Source organism: Channa argus, chromosome 14, assembly GCF_033026475.1.
Source record: "Channa argus isolate prfri chromosome 14, Channa argus male v1.0, whole genome shotgun sequence".
NCBI lineage: Eukaryota > Metazoa > Chordata > Actinopteri > Anabantiformes > Channidae > Channa > Channa argus.
In genome coordinates, this window is record NC_090210.1 from 12,587,648 (window position 1) to 12,606,531 (window position 18,884).

An 18,884-nucleotide genomic window follows, 5' to 3' on the forward strand; every position below is an offset into this window, starting at 1 on the left:
ACAGTTGCTGTTCATCCAAGGGTGAACAACATGTAACTAAAGAGAGGATGCCTTATTCCAAACACACACAGAGATCTAAGGATAGGATCTTTTTCAACTACTACAGCTCTAATTACATCTATAAAAAACGAGGTGGTGAGTGCATATATGACTAGGGGTGGACACTCTGAAATGTGCAAACATCTAATTACGAGTCCATAGATTGGGGCATAGATACTTTCCAAGATGAAAGGGTCAGTAAAAATTATGCTGGCTTGTGTAGATCCTCAAAGTTATCACAGTTTATATGAGTGTCTGTGTATGTGCATGTGTGTAAAACCACTCAACAACCACTCAAAGTGTGATAATATCCTTCTATTGTGTGTGTTTGTGTCTGTGTCTGTGTCTTGGTATTTAAGAGGTAAAGTTTTTTTCTATTCGATTGTCAGTATGTGTGTGTTTATGTGTGTAGCACCTGACGGAGGAAACCGTAATTGGAAGGCAAGAGAACACTCAGTCCATTTTCTTGGTTGGCTGGTCGCTGTATGTTGAATTCGGGTGGGAATTAGGAACAGGGGAGAGGTTCAATTGAATTTTTTGTTAGTAATTTACTGCCTTCAGTACTTATCTTAATATGTTTTACCTTGTTTTCTAGTAATTACAGCAGCACGGGATTAACCTAAAGCAATAAATAAAAGATTACCTGTTAAAAATTAGAGCAACACTCGAAACATATCACTTTTGTGTTATTAAAGATGCAGGGTGCTAATTGGAAGTTGTGTGTTTCTGTGTACTTTTTTCCTGGCATTTTCTGTAATTATTGTTATCATGACATTTTCAGATTTTTTTTTTAAACTTTAATCAAAAGCCTCTACAACAGAATTTACATGATAAGTTGTTAATTTAAAAATGTTTATAATCATATACTATGATAACAGCTGACCGTTAAACAAGACTAGGGCATTTTACACTTTTTTTAGTGTAGAACTCTAACTCTGTCCCCATCTCTAATCTCCCAAGTATATACAACCTGGGTGTCTCTGACCACAAAATCGTTTCAATGGACTTCCCTTCATATACATCTTTTTCCAACCCACAATGATGTATCCGTTTCAGGAATCTGAGAAATGTAAATCTCTTTGATTTAAATGCTGACATCAAAAATCTTTCCATTGTCCCACGACTCTCCTCAGTCAGTGAACTGGTGGACTACTACTAAAGCACACTTGGCAGCAAGCACACAGAGGAGCAGTGCAAAAGTTACATTGCACATTTCACGACTAAGGTAGACACCATCCACTCCTCACTGTCTGTCTCAAAAGCCTCACCCCCAGACCTGCCCACTTCAAGGCCAAAAGGCTGTCTGTCACAGTTTTCGGTCACTACAGTGAAATAAGTTGAGGTTATCATACAGAGAATGAGACCCTCAACTTGCACCTTGGACCCTCTTGTTAAAATCTAATGTCTCAGACATAACCCCCCTCATCACCAGCATCATTAATTACTCCCTCCAGAATGGCAAACTCCCAACATCATTCCTACAGAACTGAGACAGCCCTGGTCAGGGTCACCAATGACCTCCTAATGGCTCCTGACCAGGGCTTCCCATCACTTCTCATTCTTCTGGATCTCACTGCCGCATTTGATACTGTTGACCACAAAATTCTCCTTCATTGTCTACAGCATGTCGCTGGATTTTCTGACACTGCTCTGGGGTGGTTTGGGTCCTGTCTCACAAATACAGCTGAGTATGTGGCCCTGGGGGATGCCAAATCTCAGTCACATTCGGTCATCTGTAGGGTGGCACAGGGGTCGGTTCTTGGCCTGACCCATTTTCAACATCTATATGCGCCCATTAGATCACGTCATTGGCAAGCATGGAGTCTCCTTCTCCTGCTATGGTGATGATAGTCAGCTCTTCATGAGATTGAGCCCGACATCTCTGACACTTCCACCAACTCTCACCTGCTGAATGGCGGACATTGAGGCGTGGATGTCAGAGAACTTCCTTCAGCTGAACAGCTCCAAAACTGAAGCCCTTCTAATTGGTACCACCCACCAGCTTCATTCCTCCCCTATTAATTGTATTTCCTTTTCTGTCCACACCTTTACCTTCTCCAACTCTGTTAACAATCTGTCATTCAAAACACATGTCCAACACCTCTTGTAAAATTACATTTTTTTCATCTCAGAAACATCCACCTTTGCATTGAATACAAACTCTGTCTACTTACCCACCAGTGCATCCATGGAAATGCCCCACAATATCTTAAAGAACTCCTCACATTACAATCTACAACAAGACCCCTTCGTTCCACCAATATGTATTGCCTCTACCCCTCGAGAACCAAACTCCACACAATGGGTGATCGAGGTTTCTCAGCAGCTGTTCCACGGCTCTGGAACTCTTTGCTGGAGAACCTGAGGGTACCACAGACTGTGGACTGTTTCAAAAAGCAGTTAAGGACTTTTCTGTTTAGAAAAGCATTTTAAAGTGATCATTTAGTTTTTTATGCTATGGTATTTTATGTTTTATGTTTTACATGTTTATTATATATTCTTATTCTTGCTTTTAAGGCACTGAGATTTGTCAACAAACGTAAAGTGCTATATAAATAAAATAATAAAATTATTATTATTATGCTTATTATTATCTAGCCAAGTCAAGAACATTCTTGAGGACATAGGCATGTCATTGTGAAGAGACGGCTTTATGAATGTATCCGAAGATTGACTGGACTTCTTTCCTCTTGGTTAGAAATTCGCTACTTATCCAAGCAGCTTCTTCAGTCTTTAGTCTTCTTCACTTCTTCTACAAGCAGTTTGTTCAGTCTGAATATCCACAAACAAAACAAATCTACCTATAGCTATAAATAAAATAACCTAACCTAAACAAGCAAGAGCTGAAGTCACTCGCTGTAAAGGCCTGGGAAAGCATCTTAAGGGAGGGAGCATCTCCATGGGTTCCAGACTTCAGGAAGTCATTGTCTGCAAAGTTTTTGTCATCCAAGCATTAAAGGCAGTCCTTTTGTCTGTACAGTATGTCAGTTTGTTTCACTTTTTTTGAGCCACTAAAAGGGGGTGTCTGTTAGCAAATGGATGTAATTCTTGAATGTTAGACTTAGTCAGATTTGAATAAATGGCCTTGAATAAAAGGTGAATGTCTACAATAACTGCCAGCATGTCATTACTGGTCTCACTATATAGAGGGGTATCCCATTGCCAGTTCTGTAGCTAAGCAACCCACAGGCTACATATCCAGGGTCTCTTTGGGGAAATGTGACTTCTGATGCTTTGTACCACACGGTCTGCATACAGACACCAGACTGAACAGCAGGCTCATGAAGGGCTAGGCCAAAGTCAATCAACTTCACTTTAAGTAGCTGCTGCTGGCAATCGCCAACCATTATGTTGTCTGGCTTGAAGTCTGCATGCACAATATCGATTGCCATCAAGTGAGATAGGTGACCTGATGGAAATGGAAGCAGCCTTTCATGGAAAACCTTTCAAATTGAGTAGCTAGGTATCCCAGAATGCACTGCATGCCTACCACCCTACACACACACACACGCACGCATTTGGACCCAGTATAAACATAAAGCTTTCTAATTTTTTTTTAACCATAGGCTGCGTTGCTAGAATGGGTGTATGGGAGGCCTCGTTTACCAAAGGCTGGGGTAACCTTGCGGTGTTAACAACCGGCCTGAGGTTCACTGGGGCTTTGGATATTTTAAGATTTTTCTTACTTAAGTTACTATATTCTTATTAAACTTCAAGCTTTGTATTTTTCCTGTGTTTTTGTCCCAGGTCAAACTGAGCTAGGGGGTTGCCCAGTCTTCATGTTGTTTATAAAAACTTCTCTTAAGGTTTCCCAGTAAGCCATGACAAGAAGCCAGTCAGGGGTTGAAATGGAAGCAATATTTTCTCATCTGCACATGTCCTTTTTTTATGGTGGTATGTCAGTCTTTCATTTCTCATTTTATTTGTTTTGAGAATCTGTGTCTTTTTTTTCAGACAGCAGTAAACCCAGGTAGCCAACGCCCTCCAGTAACTGTCAGTTGTGTGTGTTGCTGTGTGTTTGCCAGGAGTTTTCTTTGTGCCTGTCTGAGTTAGTTTTCAACTCCTGTCTCCCTTATGTCCTCTGCAGGTGTTTTGTGGAACCTTTCATCATGTGATGCCCTGAAGATGCCCATCATCCAGGATGCCCTGGCTGTGCTGACCAATGCTGTGATCATCCCCCACTCCGGCTGGGACACCTCCCCGCATACACAAGAGGACCGCAAGCTGCACCTACACTCATCCCAGGTCCTCCGTAATGCCACAGGCTGTCTCCGGTCAGTGTCACTGTTTTTCACAATTTTTTTCTACCTATTTCATATTGCGACATAATGATATGAATAATATACAACATAAGAAGTATATTTCTTTGTGCATAAATAGACTCAACAGAGAAATTGCATATTCATTTACTTTGTAGAGATGATTTCTGTCCATTAAACACAGGCAAAGTGAGAAAAAAGTACCACTTAGTTCAAAGCCCTTTTTAGTTATTTTTAGATATCATTCTGTGTTATTTTTAACCATTGTACACAGAAAAGTGTCAGGCTGAGCTATTTTTGAGATGACTCACTATTTGAGACTAGAGCTGCTGTGGCTTTTCATTTCCTCACTTGAGACATGCAAGTCATACAGTTGAGTCTGGAAGTAGTAGGACTATGACACATTATTTTGCTGTATTGACTGTGTTCCAGTATGTTGCACATGGAACAAAAAACAAATGCGTTACAGTTTAGTCATGACTTATATTATATTTGTGTAATTACCAAATCTACCCTACCTCATCATTTTAATCTCCCCTTTTTGTTTCATCTGGTAGATGATCAAGTCGGTCATCAACCCAGTTTTCCAAAACCATTAAAGATCTGGTATTATGGCTATTTTATATGTTTTTACATACATTGAGTGTATTTTAAACATCTCTGTGACGATTACTCATTGAAAGTTGTTTAGATTTCTCTAAATCCATCTTTACAAACAGTCCAGATCCTCAACAGTCCTTTCCTTCAACAGGTTGTTTCATAAGCTATTAACATAAAAGTAGCTTAATAAATGACTGCAGCCACCAGTCGATGAAAACATGACCTATTCAATATTGCCTGTTCTCTTGCGCTTTAGCTGCAGATGTGTAATGGCTGACAGTGGTTAAGAGTAAAACAGTAGTTATAGAGCAGTCTGTAAACTGGGTAATTGTGAAGTTGTGAATTCTCCTGTCATGGAACATTGGAATTGTGTCTAAGTTTCCTTACAAAATATTTTTTTATGTAGATGGAGGCAGCTAGCATAGCTTTAGCAAAGAGCTTTCATAATTCTCCTGCTGAGTTAAAAAAAAAAAAAAAAGAGAAGGTTGGGGTGACTGCTTGTTTTAAAGGTTCATCAAGTACATTACAGTGCAAACATCCTGCCTTGCTCCTGTCAGACCCATATGGTCTAATTTTTTTTTGAAACAGAGACACTAATGACATAACTGAACTGAACAAATGCTAAAACATGTGTTAGAACTGTGAGGAACAACAGAGTTAAATGATAATTCTCTGTATTTGTGAGTACCAGTAGCCTCATTCACATACACGTGGTTATTTGATCCATTGTCAATATAAAATAATTACATAGCATATCAATTTATAATCCTGTTAAATAATATCACCCATATACTAAAATTCTGTCAGCAACAGTAAAGAACAAGCTGTTATTGAATATTGATTTATTGCAGTGATTAAAGTGCTTTGAAACTCAACTATACCACCTCTTTTCTCAGATACATGCACTAGGGCACCTTGTACTACCTTCACTCAGACATATAAACATAACTATTATTGTCTTAATTGTGTTCATTGATGACATTAATAGACTTACTTAGATTTGTAATTAGTAAGAATCTGCTAAGTGCAAAAGGTAGGAGGTTAGGATAATGAAGAGAGTGTTTTTGGCCACCAGGGCCTTTGAAAAGCATGTTGTGGAATTTTACTAATTACAAACAAAGTGCAAAAGGGAGGAGATTGGGGTAATGAAAGCATGTTGGATAGTGGTGATGTCAAGCTGACCTCACAGACTAATATATCATCTGCCTTTAAACACATAATTAAACATAGTGTCTGTTTGAGTGTGTGTGTGTGTGTGTGTGTGTGTGTGTGTGTGCATGAACCGTGATGCTGAGACAGCAATCCCTTGCAGCTCTCCATTTTGTAAAATTCAATAAAAAAAAGCTGTGTGGCTCTGATAACAATATATAGAAGCATTAGCTTTTGTAATCCTATTGCTGAATTGCTTTCAAGTGTTTCATCTGCAGGAATCCATCATAATAGTGTTTTGTGTTCATGTCATCTGCCTTAAAGCTATACAGACCTTTAATTTAGAATTTCTGTGCTCTCCATTCTGCAAAATCTAAAAGAAGTCTGAAAGTAGCACATAAAAGAATAAAATCTGATTCTGTCTGACAATTTGCTACAGTATTTTAAGTCCAGACATTTCCACAATTTGACAATAAGTAGTCCTATTAAGTAATGATGTTGTGACAGAGTAATCACGTGGATATGTGACTCGACTGTTATTACACTGTTATACTCAATGGAAACATTTATATTTCACCTTTTTGAATATCACTGATCACTTTAAAGTAGCTTTAAACTACAGTATGCAGTTAAGCTAGCTTCATCACAGACTTGGCAAAAGACAGCTGGCAGCTGTACATCAAAGTTCAAGATAGCATAAGAAAAACAGACAAGTAGGCATCGAAGACTGAGGTATATCGTCATTAAATGCTTTGGTTTGCTTAAAAAATTTAAAAGATAAATAAAAGAAGCCAGCTCTACAATTCAGGTGTGTTCATAGATTAAAATAGGTGTTCTGCAATAAAGAAAAGTAAACTCCATAAAAAATATTGAAATAAATGGGGGGGGAAAGCATTGATGAGCCTGAAGTAAGTAGGTATTTTTTACCCAACCGAACATTACCTCTGCTAGATGGATGTGCCATGTACATTTTGAATTGGTTAGGTTAAAATCAAACAAAATACTACCAATAAAAATATAGCTGTCAGGCTGAATGAATTGACTCATTGTCCTTGGATATTTCTATACATACAATTTTTAGTTTGAGATGCTTTCAGTTTTACTGGAACTTAATGATGAAATTCCTGTATCTGAGTCTGAGTTCATAAACATTTCTGACACAAACATGTCAGATGTGCACCAGACATTTATTTATTTATTTTTGCTACTGGTTTCCCACAAACATTTGAGGATCAAAATGAAAAAAAACACATCTTGCAAACAGAATGATAACATTTTATCTTCAGAAGCATCAACAATGTAGGTATGTTTGCGTGTGTCTCTTTCATTTACATTCTTTGCATCCAATAAAATAATTAAATAGAAAAAATGTGTTGTGCGCACCTCTAGCTGGTAAGAAACAAAGAAACGATCCTCACTCACCATATTTTTCCTCACCTGCTCTGGTGGAAAACGAGCTATACGCACTGGTTACTAACAAAGGCTTTAGTCACTTCTAATTATACACGTATGTGAATGCACATCTGGTAGTGTGATGAATGTAAGCCTGGTGGTGTGAGTATGTGTGCAGGAGATAACTTTGTGAGGAAAACTCCCTCAGCTTGAAGGGCTAATTCATCTTTCTCACGCCTCGTTAGGGAATGCTGGGAGTCTGATTAAAGATTGAATATTTCATGGTGGGTTTGGTATATCGCTGGTGTCTCTCTCTCTCTCTCTCTCCCTCTCTCTCTCTCTCTCTCTATCTCTCTCTCTGTTTCTCTCTGTCTTTGCATCTCTCATTATCATCCTTGCTCTCTCATTTTCAATCTCTTTCTCTTTTCCTTTTACTCACTTTCTCCTCCCTCGCTTCATCTCCATCTCATCCTATGACTCAATTTCTTTTCTCTCTTGGTCATACTTTGCCTCCTTTATCCTTTCGTCTTCAGTCTCACAGTCTCGCACTTTCACACACACATTTTCTTCCCCTGCTTACTCATCGCTTGTTTCACTGCTTATATTTGCATATGCTGTTGTGCCAACTAACAGGAGTCCCCTGAAACTTGTGCTGCTAGACTCCTGAATATATAAAATATGTAATAAATCTGCAGGTGCGATACCAATTAAACAGCAACTACTGAAGAGCGGGTGAAGTCAGCTGATCAGTAACACAAAAGCATTAATACAAACCGTAAATCTTTACACTCCCCAGTATGTGATCCACTGATTGTACTGTGTGATAATGACGAAATTGCACAAAAATCGCCAATTTTACTAGAATTACAAGAAGAAAGCAGCACCTGCAGTACGTATTAAGGCAACAGGTGCAGCAGAGTATGTCATCAGCACATCTACTGAATTATCTGTGTCAACAAAGCACATGATCGTGTAAGCACTTTACCCATAGATTTGTGCAAATTTGATTGAAAATGTTTGAGAATGTGCATTATTAAAGCAAATTATTTTATTTATTTTATTATATAGGTTTCTCTTAAAACAGTACTCCATTGTTAGGAGACAGGCTACATTACAGAACACACCTCCTACAGCAAAGCAGTCAGACAAGCATCCCTAACAACTACTGCCTTATCATTCAGTTGTCAGATATGAGATCCAGCAAAGAAGTCGTATTTGAAACAAAAAGATGTGATTGAGTGACAAATATAGCTGGGTCAGCCACATAAAGTACTGTACTGTAAGTAAAAGTGGAAAACAGACATCATGACTGCCTGCTACTCAGTGCTGCCATAATGAAGTAAGTGCTTCAGGGAATATGCAAGAAGGCTCTCCCAATATAATAACTGCTGTGAAAGGTAACTGTATACACACAGGCACAGGCGCCCAGCAGAAAGCTGTTTTTGCAAACAAAGGGGCCTCTGTCTGTTTTTACCAAAACAGTGACATTTTTGTCAGCACAGTTTTCTATTCTCAGTATCACACTATATTTCAATCAAATGTCAAAGTGTTTTAAAGTTCAATTTGTACAAACGTCACTTTTTCCTGCAGTACACTTAAGTACAAGTAATTTCTTAGATTATTCTGAAAGATCATAATTGGAGAAAATCTGCAGACCTGTTGCCTTGTGAAGGAAATGGTTCAGTAGGATGAATTATGCCAAATTACCTGAGGTTAATTGAATTGAATCTGTTCACTGGGGTGGCCAAAATACAGAAACTGAGTGACAAAAAGGGTGTATGAAGTGCTAAACATTTTTAAAGTGCTTTTATTTTAGGGTTTATCTGTTGTTTTCATCAGTATATATTCAGGTAACCTTGCATCGAGGCTTAGGGTAAACAGTAAAGGCCAGGAGAGCTGCAGATGACTAGAACACATCACATCACAGCTCATCAACACTCTGAAAAATTCCAGCATTTATTTGAATGTATAATTAAAACAAAACACTCTTGTAATTTAATAAAACTGACATTCCACTGAGGGTTAGGATACAAGAAACATTTGCATAACTAAGACACGTTGCTCCACTCTGCTGTCGTGTTTTGTATTTTATGCATCGCTGCATCTACATTTAGGGTCCAACCTCTGTTAAAGTTGTTACAATACATCCAGTATTTGACAGGTCAGTCCACATGAAAAAAATATTATTATCTGTTATTTCAGATATTCAAACTTCCAGTGTTAGCATGTTAACAAATGTAGTGTACATAAACATGTTTTTCAGAGGATAAAACTGCAACCTGCTGTACTGCTAAAGTAACCAACATAAATCAAGCTACAACTAATGTATTAAATGGATGACAATGTCAAGGTGATGACAAATCATCCCTTGACATCCCTTTTGTTAGTATGATCAGAATTTAGTCATTTACACATTTCGGAAACTGGAGAAAAAGATTTAGATCTTAGAGTTGTTTTACACAGTAATGCACATCAAGATTGTCTATATCAGAGGCATTGATATGAGGGGAAACCCGTTTCAGCCAGAAGTGGCCGCTGGTTGGTGCATGATGGAGGAATGATGTGACATACAAGGATAAAGCCCATGTAATGACTTGGACATTTGTGTTCAAATCAGACTTTCAGGGTTACAGTGCATTTCTGAACATGGCTTTTGATACCCAAACTAGCCTAATGCTATCTGTTTCCATCACACATCGTGAGAAAAATGTTGTAATAAAAAAATGCCAATTTATGGCCAATGGAGTATTTAGACAATAACAGAGCCAATGTAACCTAAATTTACTGCCTCCGAGTTGTATGCTTCAGTGAACTTCAGTGAAGTTCTGTATCAGTCCAGACTCATTTTCTAGTCAGATTATTCATGAATCCAAGTGGACATTTGTGCAAGATGTAATGAAATTTCCTCCAGGCATTCCTGAGCTTTGACATTGACAGGAAAAGAATTCCCTCTAGCGTTCCTATGATAACATGCAATTGACCTTGACCTTCGACCATCAAAATCGGATTATTCCTTGAGTCGACGTGAATGTTTGTGTTGGTTTTTAATAATGGTTTGAAGATTTTAAATTCTTTCAAGGCATTTCTGAGATAATGATTTAAAGAGTGGGATGAGACAACCCCAAATAATATTACTTTGGGCACAGCTTTCACAAGTGGACAGTGCGATGTTCTTGTCTATTTAAATGATTTAATATGTGTTGAAATAACATTCCTACTATATAAGACCACACTAGGCACTGTTAAGTCACAGATTTATTTAAGATGGAAAAATAGTGAAGATTGTTACTAAGAACCTGAGAAAACAAATGTTACTAATGGACTTTTGTCAGTGTCTATGCCATTTCTCACTGACACTGAGGTCAAAAGCTTGTCGTAGCCATCTTCAATAGTCTGACATTTAAATAGCATTAAACCCAGCTGGTCTCGTCTCTGTCAGCCAGACAAAGATACAGATTCAGGAACACATATCTATATACTTCAACATATACATCTGCTTGCATAGTCTTGTGAGACACTATTGGAGTGTTTAAGTTAAATCGGTAAGGCCTTCAGAAACTGTGCTGTATGTTCAGTTTTAGTTCTTAACTGTTTATTTACATAGTGCGTACGTGTGTGTGTGTGTGTGTGTGTGTGTGTGACAGGAATGTGAGCTCTGCAGGCGAAGAGGCCCGGAGGAGAATGAGGGAGTGTGAGGGTCTGACAGACGCTCTGCTCTACGTCATCCAGACAGCTCTAGGGAGCAGTGAGATTGACAGCAAGGTAACTTGCAGACACACACATATGCACACACCCGTAACCAACTGCCATGCACAAAAACTCCTCTAGCCCTAGCTTCAATAAATACAGTATTACCTCAAAAAAAAGAAGTCATACAAGGAAAACTATGATGCTGAACGGTCCTTTGAGTGTGTGTGTGGGTAGGGGGGTGTAAATGTGTTTCTATTATTTTGTCTCGTCCGTTAAGGGTTGTTTAAGGTTGAGATTTGGTTTTAGGCTAAAAGTTTGTTTAAGGTTTGTTTAAGTCTTTAGTAATACTAACGTTTGTGTGTGTATAACATTGTCCAAGTAGTCAAATATTAGTGTATATATGCAATACATTAGAAAATGAGTGAGCCATTTTTTACAGCGTACTGTGTATTACTCAACCCAGATGGCCAGTGACACAGAAAAATCACTAGTGAGGGTGTGTGTGCGCGCCTTTATGCAAGCCTGTGAGCATCCATGTATTTCCGATTGTGTGCATGTGCTTATTCATGTGCTTTTAGGATATATGTGTGCTTGATGTCATCGACCATAAGACTGTTTGGCCACGTTGCCAGTGTATCTGAGTATATATGTGTTGGTGTGTTGATTGGAGGCTCTTCACAAGGAGATGTAGAAGTTTTTAATCCACAGAAATCCTTCAAAGATCAAAGTCTGTGACTGTTAACTGCATAGCCACTTATAACAATAGGATTAGCTTATTTTCGTGTGAGTGTGTGCGTGCACGTGTCCATATACAGTATGTGTGTGCTTGTGTTTGTCTGTCTACACTATGCATTTGTATATCTGTGTGTTTGTTATGGTTTATGCATGTTTGCACTGTAAGTTTAAATATTTTGTGTGTGCATATGTGCCTACCGTTTTATTGTAAGTTTGCGTCCATCTGATTGCCAACTGTCCCTTTTTCCTTCTTGTCTCTTTTTATCACCATACTTTATATCTATATACTTTATCTCTATGCGTCCTCCTTTTTTTTCTCATTCCCTCCCTTAAGACTGTGGAGAACTGTGTGTGCATCCTGAGGAACTTGTCCTACCGACTGGCTGCAGAGACATCTCACAGCCAGCAGGGGGGGTCAGAGGAGCTGGATGGTCTGTTATGTGACACTGGTGGGAAGGACGCAGAGAGCTCCGGATGCTGGGGCAAGAAGAAGAAGAAAAAGAAAGGACAAGACCAGGTTAGTACTTGCTAAAAAAGAGGAGGTGGTGTTAAACATACAGTAACATGCAAGAGCTAGTAAGGCCAGTGGGCTGACAACAAGAGTTTACAAAGAAGTACATTAAACAGCATTTCATTAACCTTCATCACTGTCCTCACACTCACTACACCCAGGCAGCAGTCAAATCTCCGTGTGCAAACTGACTTAACATCGAAGGGCCCTGTGATTTCACAGGTCAGAGTTTCATCTAATTGAACATTGGAGTTTAGTATCGATCTATTAAGGGGAACTTAATAGTGAATTGCAATATGTTGCCCAATTGATTTCTATGAACGTTGCTCTGTGGTGAATATTTTAAAAAAATCACCCATGCATCTGCATTTTTGGTTTTAAAACATTTAGCATTAGCTGAGTACATTAGATTTCTTCTCAGTCAGGAAGGATGGCAATATTTATATCAGTATCGGCATCAGCTACGTCAGGTGTGGGTTTGTTGTACTCAGTGTTGTCAGGAGCAAGCACATACTGGATACTGCTGAGGAAAAAACATGTCAGTCAGTCGGTCCTCTAGCATACTGCTTAAAGATATTCTTCAGATAAAGATAAAATCAGACAGTAGTCAAATGAGTTTGTAATATTATACTGTGGTAATATACTGTTGTAAATGTTTCCCCTCACTGTAAGGCTGGCAGCATTTGTTAGTGTCACCACTGAGAATGGCCAGTGTATCATTTTCTTGAGTCAGTACCTACCACTGTAAACTTAATTTGTACTGATCTCACAAAAATGCCAATATAAAATAATAATTCTTTCATTTTAGTCCAGCACCAGACCAGGTGAGAAGTCTTTTTACATCTCCATTCAAAACTACAAATGATATCCTCTAAAACCAATTGTACAGTTGAATCAACACCTTTCTAAAAGTGTTTTGACATATACTGAACATCATAACCTTCATGAAGGGTGAAATTAGACTCCTTTATTAGAATATATTTTAGAATATTTTTAGCTGGGTGTAACCAACAGAGAAGCAGAGGATTGTGTGTTAGATGTGTTCTCACAAAGTGGAAATTTGATTTAGATAAGAGGTAGTGTTTGGGTAAAACATGCTAATCATATGATATCAGAAAAAAGTCTGCTGCGGAAATAACACTGTTTCATCAAAGCAGCGCCAGTCGCATGATTAATAGAATTGATAGGTTATGTATATATCCTTTCTTCTCTGAAGAAGAGAGGTAAAGAATAATAAACATTTCCCATGCTTTGTGGTGTTGTACTGTTCAACTAAGAGGGGATGTGGTCAGAATGTTCACTGGCTAAAAATTCTCTATATGATTACTTGCTCTGTTCACACAGAATTAATCAGATGCAGAATGTTTAATAGGTGGCTGGTAGGGTCTTCTTTCCTTCCAGCCATTTCCTTTCAGGGGTCCCCACAGCGAATCATGTGCCTCCATCTAACCCTGTCCTCTGCATCCTCTTCTGTCACACCAACTAACTTCATGTCCTCTCTCACTATATCCATAAATCTCCTCTTTGGTCTTCCTCTAGAGTCTAGACCTCCTGCCTGGCAGCTCCAACCTCAGCATCCTTCTACTGATATATTCACAGTGTCTCCTCTGAACATGTCCAAACCACCTCAATCTGGCCTCTCTGGCCTATCTCCGAAACATCTAACATGAGCTGTCCCTCTGATGTCCTCATTCCTGGTCCTGTCCATCCTCGTCACTCCCAAAGAGAACCTCAACATCTTAAGCTCTGCTACCTCCAGCTCTGCCTCCTGTCTTTTCTTCAGTGCCACTGTCTTTAAGCCGAACACCATTACTGGTCTCACCACCGTCTTGAACAACTTTCCTTTCATTTTCGATGATACTCTTTTATCACACAACACACCTGATACTTTTCTCCACCCGTTCCAACCTGCTGGCACTCGCCTCTTCACCTCTTTTCCACACACTCCGTTGCCCTGAACTGTTGACCCTAAGTTCTTAAAGTCCTGGACCTTCTTCACCTCTGCTCCCTGTAACCCCACCGTTCTACTTATCCCTCTCATTCACACACATGTATTCTGTCTACTGCAGCTAACCTTCATTCCTCTGCTTTCCAGAGCAGACCACCACCTCTCTAGATTTTCTCATCTGCAAACATCATAGTCCATGGAGATTCCTGTATAACCTCATCTATCCGCCTGTCCATCACCAGAACAAACAAGAACTTTGAACTCCTCTGTCACACCTACAGCACACCTCACCACGGTCTTACAGCTCTCATACGTGTCCTGCACCACTCTCACATACTCTGCCACTCCAGACTTCCTCATACAATACCACAGCTCCTCTCTCGGCACCCTGTCATACGCTTTCTCTAAATCTACAAAGACACAATGCAACTCCCTATGACCTTTGTACTTCTCCATCAGCATCCTCAGGGCAAATACTGTCACAAGCATGTCTTTGTGTTTAGTTTGTCCCAGTTTTCCCCAGCTTTATTTCCTGTCCTTGGCTTTCATTTTGTTGCTCCTCCTGTGTCACTTCCTGTTACTCTGTTTGGTGTCTTTACCTACCTCTTTTGCCTTGATTTGTTTCACCTGCTCCACTGTCCTTAAAACCGGTTTTCCCCTCAGTCCTTTGCCAGTTCATTTTGTGTCTTGTGTTCCTGTACCCAGTATCCTGTGTTTCTGTATCCTGCATTCTATGTTCCTATGTCTGTTGTTCCCTGTTGGTTTGCCACGCCTGGTTCGGACTCCTGCTTTCCCATTTTTTGGTCTAAGGTTTGGTTATTCTTTTTGTTATACTGTTTTCTCTGGTTTTTCCTCCCTTTTTGGTGTTTAAGTTTGTGTTTGGATTTATTTTGTTGGTTTACAAATATTGTAGTACTTGTTCCTCCTTATAGAGTGATTTTTAGTTGTGGTCACAGTCACTCTTTTCTTTATAATAAATACCCCTTTTTACGTTGAACCTCCACTTGCCGTCTCCTCAATTTGGTCCTCAAAACCTAAATAACGAATCTTTGACAAATACTGCATCCATTGGACACTTTCTAGGCATGAAACCATATTGCTTCTCACAAATATTCTCTGTGCTCTGCCCTTAGCCAAGCTTCCACTACTCTTTCCCACAAATTCATTGTGGCTCATCAGCTTTATTCCTCTGTAGTTGCCACAGCTCTGCACATCTCCCTTGTTCTTAAAAATGGGCACCAGTACACTTTTCCTCCAGTCCTCATGCATCCTCTCACTCTCCAAGATCTTGTTAAACAAACTAGTCAGAAACTCTACTGCCACCTCTCCTAGACACTTCCATACCTCCACAGGTATGTCATCAGGACCAACTGCCTTTCCACTCTTCATTCTCCTAAACGCCGTCCTTCACTCCACTTTACTCTTACTAATCTTTGCTACTTCCTGCTCCACACCAGTCACCTCTTCTACTCTTCATTCTCTTTTATTTTCCTCATTCATCAACTCTTCAAAGTTCTCCTTCCATCTTCCCTTCAAACTTCTGGCCCCTACATTTCCATCCTTATCTTTAATCACCCTAACTTGCTGCACATCCTTTCCATCTCTATCTCTCTGCCTCCCCACCCTGTACAAATCCACCTTACTGCCCAACCTAGCAAGTCCTCATATGCTCTTTGTTTGGCCTTTGCCACCTCTACCTTCACCTTTCACTGCATCTCCCCGTACTCCTGTGTACTCTCTTCAACAATTAAGTTAATGCAAAGTCTGAGACATTGATAATATGTGTCAAAATCATAGTTCAGTTCACCTTTGTTTTACTCTATCTCTGGGGTCAAATTAATATTTCTGAATGCATTACAGCTGTCTTTGCTATTCATGATGGAGCAGAAAATCTTTTCCACGTCACTGGCTGACAATCACCTACCACCTGGATTAGTTGAGGTCTAGTCCTTGTCTCACAGCAGCATGCAGTACTGTATATCAAGGAAGGCTTGGTGACATGACACAAACATTAATCTTTTCAAATTAGATGTTCTTTATAACAACATCACAGCACCAACAAGCGATACAACGTTAGCTCAATATCTTATATCCAGTATGTGGCAGATTTTGACCTTCTCTAAACAGACTACCTATTCTCAGACTCTGTACCAAAGCTCGTTTAGTGTTTCTCTCAGGATTTCCTGGGTCTGTCTATCTGTTGCCAACAGGCAGTCTCATCCTGCATTTAGATAAGAAAATGTGCTCTTTTAGTTGAGGAATTGGCAGAAACCAAACTGCTTCCTTGGAGTAGGCTCTAACCCTTTTGTCATGCTAATAAGCAATCAGCATCATATTCTGGTTAAGTGGAAGACCTCTTTCACAACATTTGGTGAAGCTGCGAGGATTGAAAACCCAACACTTCCGGTGGATCAGGGTTGGTGAATTGCTCATTAGCCCTGGATGCTTTATTTTCTTCCTATCATTTCTGGCAAAGACAAAGTAGATTTTTTTTTTTTAAAAATGGTAAAGATGAGCCTGGCTTTTAACTTCCGCTTGTGAAGTGAAGCCTTGACGAACATTTTGTGTAGGCTGAACCCAGGAGATGAGGGATCTTAAAGCTAATCCTGGGATCAGAAAATAAAGGGACAAATCCTAACCTTTCCATAATAATACATAACCTCCCCCTCTTTCCCCTCTTCCCCCTCAATCTGCCACTCTCCACTCCAGTGCAGCTGTGGGTGATTACTATGAAGTAGCGATTGGGAGCTTGTTGGAGAGGGCAAAACTCCATCAACTGTCGGGTAATGAGAGGAGAGGAGGAAAGATGTGTGTGGAGACGAGATATAAAGCAAGAATAACTGGAGTAAAGTGGGGGGCTGTAAAATGAGAAAACAGAGAGAGAAAAGAAAGTGGGCAAATAATTAAATTAACAAAGTACCAAAAATGTGATGTCATGTGAGATTACGTCATTAAATTTAGAAGAAGGATGGAAAAAAGGTTTTAATTTCTATGCTAAATAAATGTGACCTATGATTAACTTTTATGTTTTGTGTGTTTTTTTTGCTTTTAATTATAATAACAATTATAATAATTAATAATAATAATTAATCCCCATGGGAAATTGTTGTGGACAGACTTCTACATTAAAGATGCTCAAAGTTTAGTGACTTGTGCAAGGACATCTCAACATGTGACCATGAGGAACTGAGTCAAACCACTGACCCTGTGGATAAGGGAGATGTAATAAATGTAACATTCTAACATACAGCGGCCTTGTTTGGTTGCTTTGCTAGCTCGGCAGACAGAAGATACTGTAGATTTCTACTTAATTGTTTGTGTTTTTAAAGAAACATGACCAGAAAGGGATCTGCGATCTACAATCATGTACAATGAGACCAGAGTCTTAATAGATGTCATATAAAATACACCAATAGAGATGAAGCACAATAATTGTGTGTGTGTGTGTGTGTGTGTGTTTCCAAATGCATCAGTGCATGAGAAAATGCCAGATTTCAATTACAGAGGAGCTAGGAAAACAAAATGCACAAATACATGAATGCCAGCTTATTTATACACTGCTCATGAATAGTAAATCTTCTCTCTCTTCTTTCCTGTACTTGCCTGAAGGGACTGTGCTGGCACCCTACCACTGTCAAACCTCGCCTCACACAGAATTTTAAATCCTTTTCTATCCTGAATTATGTCTCATCTTCCGCAGTGGGATGGTGTCGGCCCATTTCCAGACTTGGCGGAGCCCCCGAAAGGCATCCAGATGTTATGGCACCCCACCATCGTCAAGCCCTACCTCACACTGCTGTCTGAGTGCTCAAACCCAGACACCCTGGAGGGAGCAGCTGGGGCTCTGCAGAACCTAGCTGCTGGGAGCTGGAAGGTAGGAATTCAGTACAGTGGCTAAACCATTGTGATGCTAAAGGGCACCTGCACAAGTGTAATGAAAAGTCAGTGGGAGTCAGAAGGGGCGAAACTAAGAAATAACTAAATACCTGCTAATTTTCGGGCGTGTATAAGAAATTTGTGGAAAATAAACGACCTGCAAACCATTATCTATTATTACATACACTGTTTGGCAATAAAAATTGTATTTGGACAATATAAGCAAAAGACACCGAAGGTGCATGAATATTCATGCATCAAACATCTGTCTTTGATGTTGGTTCTGTCCACCTCTAACCTTTCCCATTTCCTGCTTAGTGGTCAGTCTATATCCGGGCTGCAGTGCGTAAGGAGAAGGGTCTCCCTATCCTAGTAGAGTTGCTGAGGATAGACAACGATCGGGTGGTATGTGCCGTGGCCACTGCTCTGAGAAACATGGCTCTGGACATTAGGAATAAGGAGCTCATCGGTAAGTAGTCAGGTCCCGCCCAAAAAAATTAAACAATCATACAAAGAGTATTTAAATAAAGAACACGCACACATACATACACACACATAGTCTAAAAAAAGGTGACATGAGAAACTGTCAGCCAGTGTGTTGTTCCATAATTTCAAAAGCAAATCAGCTTTACTAAAGCTCTTTCTTTGAGTGTTATTTTTTTGACACAAGTGGAGCAATGTGCAT

The 18,884-nt window shown here is 39.5% G+C and overlaps 1 protein-coding gene across 11 annotated transcripts in view; it reads left to right on the forward strand.

The window, feature by feature from the left end:
• ctnnd2b (catenin (cadherin-associated protein), delta 2b) overlaps positions 1 to 18,884 on the forward strand; it is a 157,584-nt gene that overhangs the window by 125,623 nt on the left and 13,077 nt on the right. For all 11 annotated transcript variants that reach the window (XM_067529332.1, XM_067529330.1, XM_067529323.1 and 8 more), the window contains 5 exons: positions 4,127 to 4,313; positions 11,084 to 11,201; positions 12,199 to 12,381; positions 18,024 to 18,197; positions 18,518 to 18,668. In XM_067529332.1, the coding sequence (XP_067385433.1) occupies positions 4,127 to 4,313; positions 11,084 to 11,201; positions 12,199 to 12,381; positions 18,024 to 18,197; positions 18,518 to 18,668 (813 nt within the window). The remainder of the gene's footprint in view (positions 1 to 4,126; positions 4,314 to 11,083; positions 11,202 to 12,198; positions 12,382 to 18,023; positions 18,198 to 18,517; positions 18,669 to 18,884) is intronic.